Here is a 6057-nt window from a genome sequence, read left to right as displayed (position 1 = left end):
CCAATCAGCTCCTCTCTTTCATTTTCAAAGTTTAACTGAACAAACTGAAGGGAGAAGATGATTAGTTGCCATGGGCAACTGCTCCAGATTTTGCCTGCTTCAGTTTTGATAAATTCCACCCCTCGGTTTATAATTGATAAAAGGATTTATGTTTTCTTATTGTTGATTGCAAAATGCGAACAAATATATTTATAATATTTTTAGAATGTTTTAAATGATAGCCACACTGTTTCAAATAGAAACATTCTAAATATGTACTTCCTCTTCCTCAATAGGTCCATGGAAATGCAGGACCTAGCAAGTCCGCATAATCGTGTAGGTAGTGGAGATGCATCTGGGATATCCAAACTGGACAAGCCAAATATTAGCAGTAGTTCTATTACAAATGGTACAGGAGGTAGGTTTCATTTATGATACTCTTTCTTTTTTGAGTATAATAGCTTATCATTTGTCTTCAGCTCGTCATTTGTCAAAGAATGCAACATTCAGGAATTTGAACTTTTGTAATTTGCAAAAAATAGCAGATACTGTAAAGCCTATCTCCAGTTAAAAAAAAATAGCTTTATTGTGGGGCTTTCCCCATTGCAAGGGTTAACTGCTTATTAATGTCTAGAGAGGAATGTGTAAAGGTCTTTTACTTACCTGATCCCCACTCCCTGGCAGTCGGTGCTCACCTATAGGCCCTGCATTAGATGTGATTATGTCAGTGGGCCTCTGAACATCGGAGATGGGGATCAGGTAAGTAAAAGTGCTTTACACAGCCCCCTAGACATTCATGAGAAGTTAACCCATACAGTGCAGGGTAAGCCCCACTGCAATGGTAGCTTTTTATTTTTACCTGGGGATATACTTTAACTCTCTCCCCCTAATTCTCAAACCTTTCAGATATCATATATGCACATGTAGTTCCATGAGTTGATGATACCAGCAGTCTCATGCATTGACAATAAGTGTATATTTTCTAAGTTGTACCCAACTTTTTTTCACTATTGTATTGCTTGGCAGCACATATCCATAAATTGTACCACTCCCCACCCCCCCCTCTCGGGAGGAGCAGCGGGAGGAGCTTAAACAACAGGAGGAGCTTAAAGGAGTATAGTTAAAAAAACCTGAGCCTGCTCTAATCTGGTTAAGAGTGTATAACGCAAGTGCAGGGTCTGGAGTAAGTAATGCACTTAGTGCAGTGGTCGGGAGTGTATAATGCACAGAGAGCAGGGTTCAGGAGTGCATAATGCATAGAGAGCAGGATTCAAAAGTAAGTAAGTGCAGGGGACAGGAGTAATTAATGTGCAGAGTACAGGGATCAGGAGTAAACGTCCCAAGCAAACATTCCCGATCCTCCTGAAACAGCCCCCCAATATCTAAACCACCTCCAGCACAAATTCACCCTCCCTCCCTGAATTAAAAGTCAAATGCAAATATAAAAGTATGAATGGAAACTGTAAGAATTAAAAATAAGGAACTGTGAATGTAAAAATATGCATGTATGTTGTGCACATGCTGCTGTAGGCTGTTACCTGGCTACTGTCTGTAAATTCTGATTCCTTCTCCTCGGCTCCACTGTCTTCACCACCAGTCTGCAAACTGTTCTCTTCTTCCGCATCCTTCTCCCCCTGCTATGTCCAAGTGCAGATGCAACTGAGCCCTAGGCCGCACACTGGCCTCCTAAGTGCTTGTGCTAAGCTGCCACAGATAGCAGAGGAGAGAGTTCCGGTCCTCCCTGCGACCTGATGGAGCCCTAGGTGCTTGCACAGAAGGAGGAGAAAGCACAGCCATGACTTCCTCCCTGCTCACTCCTCCTCCCCAGCATCAACGCTCCACTCCATTAACACTGCTGGCACAGATAGCATGACTTCCATGAGTAGCATCACTGTTTCTGCCATTATTATTTTTTTTTCCCTACTACTATGTACTAAGATATTCCATTGCAGAGAGAGATCATCTGATGCTTTATCTCATTCTATTTGATTTGTTTTTAAGAGTATTATTCTTAGAGGTGTAGCCAGGCAACAGATGCAATATTACTGTTCTTTTATTGCTTTTGCTGGACAGTTTAACGCTGGCAATGAGTTGAATAATAATAACAATAATAATTTACGTATCATTTTTAGTATACATACATAGTTTATATTAATTTTGAAGACCTCTTAGTTTTACAGTTGCTGTGGAACTAAAGCAGCTAATGGCTGGCAGGGAATGCAGGAACTTTTTGTTCTACAAGTTCAGGTTGTACATCAACTGTATGACAGTAATATTTGCATCTCAATACTTTAAAACATTAGTTGAGTTTTTCTATGCTCTGTCCTTTGTATGCCCAGCCAATATCTAGAAAACCACATGCAACTATTGAGCTTACCAGTTCATTGTCTAAAAACCACAGTAGCCCTGTTAGTACATAGAAAGTGCAAAGAATCAGATTTTAAAATACTAAGCACATGGTTGTAGCAGTGGTGTAGCTAGTAAAAAATTGTTGGATTCCAATTTTCAGGTGAGAATATGACTGTCCTAAATACCGCAGACTGGCTTCTGAGTTGTAGTACACCATCTTCTGCAACAAGTATGGGCTAATAGTATAATGCATGGTGTGAGACTGATGTGTTTATAGGTTGCAGTGCTTATCTCTCAATACTTTCTTGTGTGGGTTTGCAGTGTTTATTCACATACAAATTTCTAACAATCAACTTTTTAGTTTTTTGTTGCTTTTTTATACAGAATTGTAATATGCAAGCAAATTGTAGTAGGCAAGCAAATTTTTTTTAAGGCTGTATAATTTAAGTTCTTTTGACATTTTATTCCTTTTAATTCCAAGATTCAGGATTTGGTAGAAAACAGCATGAAAAGCAAAGGCGTACAGTATGCTATACAAACCAGCCAGTTTCAACTTTCTTTAGTTTATTGTTTTCAGAGAAATTACATATAGGGGTCTATTCACTATGAAGCTACGGCCAGATCCCTCGGCAGCTTCGTGAATAGACCCCATAATTAATTTTTGCGTGGGAAGGTTTGCTGCACTTTGTAAACTGCTCTTGACCTTAATAAAGTTGATCTATACCGAATTGTCAACTTTAAGCAAATTTAAGAGTCTGAATGGGAGTAGAGCATGATAGAGGACCTTATAAACATGAACCTGTTGTAGGGAAAATGATAAACAAGTCTTTGTGGAGTATTGTGGCTAAATGCTTTATGTGATCTCTTTTAAAGGTAAGAATCAGAGGTCTGATTGACCAATCCTTTTCTCTAGCAGAAATCACATGGCCAAATCCTTAGGCTTTTGGTAATGTGATCAGGACCCACAACAACCATGGTCGAAGACATTAGACAGTGAGGCTGATTTACCAAGGCATTGCGAATGTTCACATAATAAACTGTGTGACGAATGACTTCAGTTGTCCAGTCATGTGAAAACAAATCATTTACTTATTTAATAGAAGGGAATTGAAGTGAATATTCACCCAATTTATTGCGTCAATATTTTTTAACTCCTTTAGTAAAGCAGTCCCAGTGTCTAAAATGTATGCACTACAAAACTGCTGATAAAAAAGGAAGGTTAAAAAAACAAAGATCCAGAAAATTCATCCTATTCTAATTCCAAAAAGTTAGAAAGTTATTGAACCATTCAATGAAAAATAAAACCAAACACAAATTATTATTTTATGCAATAACAACCAGATTGTCATAAAATCTTTCAATGGTGATGATAATTTTTAAGGTATATTCTCAGTACTTGTGGGAATCTCAAAAAGAGTAAAGGGTGTGATCATGCTATTGCAGTATACATGGTCTAAATAAAATATTTGCATGATATTTATATTGGATTGGAATCTGAATATCGCCTTAACTTTCAAATTAAAATTAACAGGTCTATTCACAAAAGGGTGAAGCGTTTAGAGAAGACAGGAGAAGTGAACAATCTAGGCCAAAATAGCTGATTTGAAAAAATTATCCAATTCAGCTCACTTTCCAGTTCAGCTATGTTGTCCTAGCTTGTTCACTTCTCCTGCCTTCTCCAAACTCTTCACCCTTTAGTGAATAGCCCTGTAAGTTTCTGGCCACCCAAATACAAACAAAAACAGAAGTATGGTGAGATCAAAGATAAAACACAGAATAATCGTGGAAAAACGGATATAGTGTGAAATGTGTTAGACTGGTTTAGGGCTCATGTACTCAAGCATCATAATCAGAAGCAAGTTTACTGTAGTAAGCTTTAAGATGCTGAGTTGGTTTGCCTTGCTTTTGTTTTGTTTTTAATTTGCATTGCTAAGGAGTTGCTTTGCTTTGAACTGTTTTTACATTTACATTGACTTGGGGTAAGAAAAGCAATTTAAACACAAACACACGTCCCTTTATGTGTTTGTGTTTTTGTACTTTGCCCAAGCACAGTAAAGAAAGAGGCTCACTTTATTGTTGGATTTAAAAAAAAAAATTGTATACTTTTGCAATAATACATAACTAGATGATTGGTGTTTTTTATACCTGGGTATTATTTTAAAGGGAGCCTGTCACATTGCTGCCTTAGAGGGATGTAGGATTTATTCCTTCAAACATGTGCTGTGGATGGTATTGGATTCTAACTTCTACAATGCACCTGTTCCCTTCTTCACGAGATGAAGCATGCTGGGAACTTTATTAAAGCAGAACAGTTCTGGAGCTGCTTTAAGCAGATATATTTTCCTTCAGCTCCATCTAGTGGACAATTTTGATAGGTAGGTAAGCCTATAATTCCTGCCTTTCAAAGGCAGAACACACTTATTCTGACCTTTGCAGCACTCCCCTGCAGCTTCTTCCATCCTCACAGATGGCGACGATACCTGTTGCTTCCAGATTTGGGGAGCATGTGACCTCCTACCATTTGACAGTATGACAGTGCTTAGGTCTAGCAGACAATGGTTTTGCCAGAACACTGTCACACGACTGTGGAAGTGATATCAGCGCTCCCCCTAGCGCCTTACACAAGCTGACACTGGGGATTTTTAGTAAGTATAGGTTAATAGGGGGAGCCATTGCACAGACACTGTCATTTTGCTCTGCAAGCTATGGTGACAGTGTCTCTTTAAAGTAATTTGCTTATTATTTTAAATAAGAAAATGTTTCCCATAATTGTTTTCTATGATTTTATAAGGTGGCACTATCCAAGAAGGTATGATACTATTAGCCATTTAGCCCTACAGGTCAGGCATTTTATTAACAATTAACTTACATCAAAGGATTTATTTTTATCAAAGTAGCAAAACACACTGATTAGGATGTTGGTATTTGAAGCAAAGCTACAGTGAAACAGGATGTAATATGATATTGCTGTTTTCTGATAGATTATTCTAAGTAGAAGTAATTAAAAATTGATGTCCCTATTCACTAAGTATTTTAAACAATTTAAGTGGTCTTAAAGAAATATGCCAATAGCTGATGCATATTACCAACATCTGAATGTAAAATATATAATTGAAATGACAATAATTAATTTGAAAAGCCATTGTCAATATTAATAATTAAAGCCAGGCTTTTTATTTAGTAAAACTGGTGATATTTTGCAATGATTGGTTTTTCGTTTCCAACTGAACACTATAACAGTTAACCTCATGCTACATTATTTATTTAAAGGAATAAATATTAGAGGATAATTAAACTCTGACAAGCCCCATTATAAAGCAGCAATGTGCCCAAACTACAACTATACTGATGCTTTTCTTTTAAAACAGAGCTACAATATATCCTATGTGGGCACCTGGAGCTTTTGATATCATAATATGCTGTTCATACTTGCAGTTTATTGCATACTCCTCATAACCCCATCTTCTTCAAGATCCACTGTCTCCTGAATCAACTATTGGGCAGCCACTAATGATGTAATTCCTGTAAATGTGCCAGAGGTTGTACACTGCACTGTGCTTGTGCAGAAGGCAGCGTACACTAATAAAAATGTTATAGCAGGCAGATAAATTATTTTCTTCCATAAACTGTACTTGCTAATAATTTTTAAATTTGCAACTTTAGTTCTACTAAAAGCTCCTCTGGCACATTGATAAAGCACTGCTGTGTTATTTTTAAATCCAGTTTACA

General features: G+C 37.3%; 1 protein-coding gene across 1 annotated transcript in view; it reads left to right on the top strand.

Annotated features, from left to right (window-relative positions):
- Positions 1–276: 276 nt before the first annotated feature.
- The window catches only part of EYA4 (EYA transcriptional coactivator and phosphatase 4), a 77718-nt gene continuing 71937 nt past the window's right edge, over positions 277–6057 (top strand). The window contains exons 1-2 of the mRNA XM_018567680.1: positions 277–397; positions 2489–2557. Coding sequence (XP_018423182.1) covers positions 280–397; positions 2489–2557 — 187 coding nt within the window. The 5' untranslated portion in view covers positions 277–279. The remainder of the gene's footprint in view (positions 398–2488; positions 2558–6057) is intronic.

The sequence above is a fragment of the Nanorana parkeri genome, unplaced genomic scaffold (genome assembly GCF_000935625.1).
Source record: "Nanorana parkeri isolate BGI_ZX_2015 unplaced genomic scaffold, ASM93562v1 scaffold1082, whole genome shotgun sequence".
Classification (NCBI taxonomy): domain Eukaryota; kingdom Metazoa; phylum Chordata; class Amphibia; order Anura; family Dicroglossidae; genus Nanorana; species Nanorana parkeri.
This window is presented reverse-complemented; position numbering and strand designations above follow the sequence as displayed.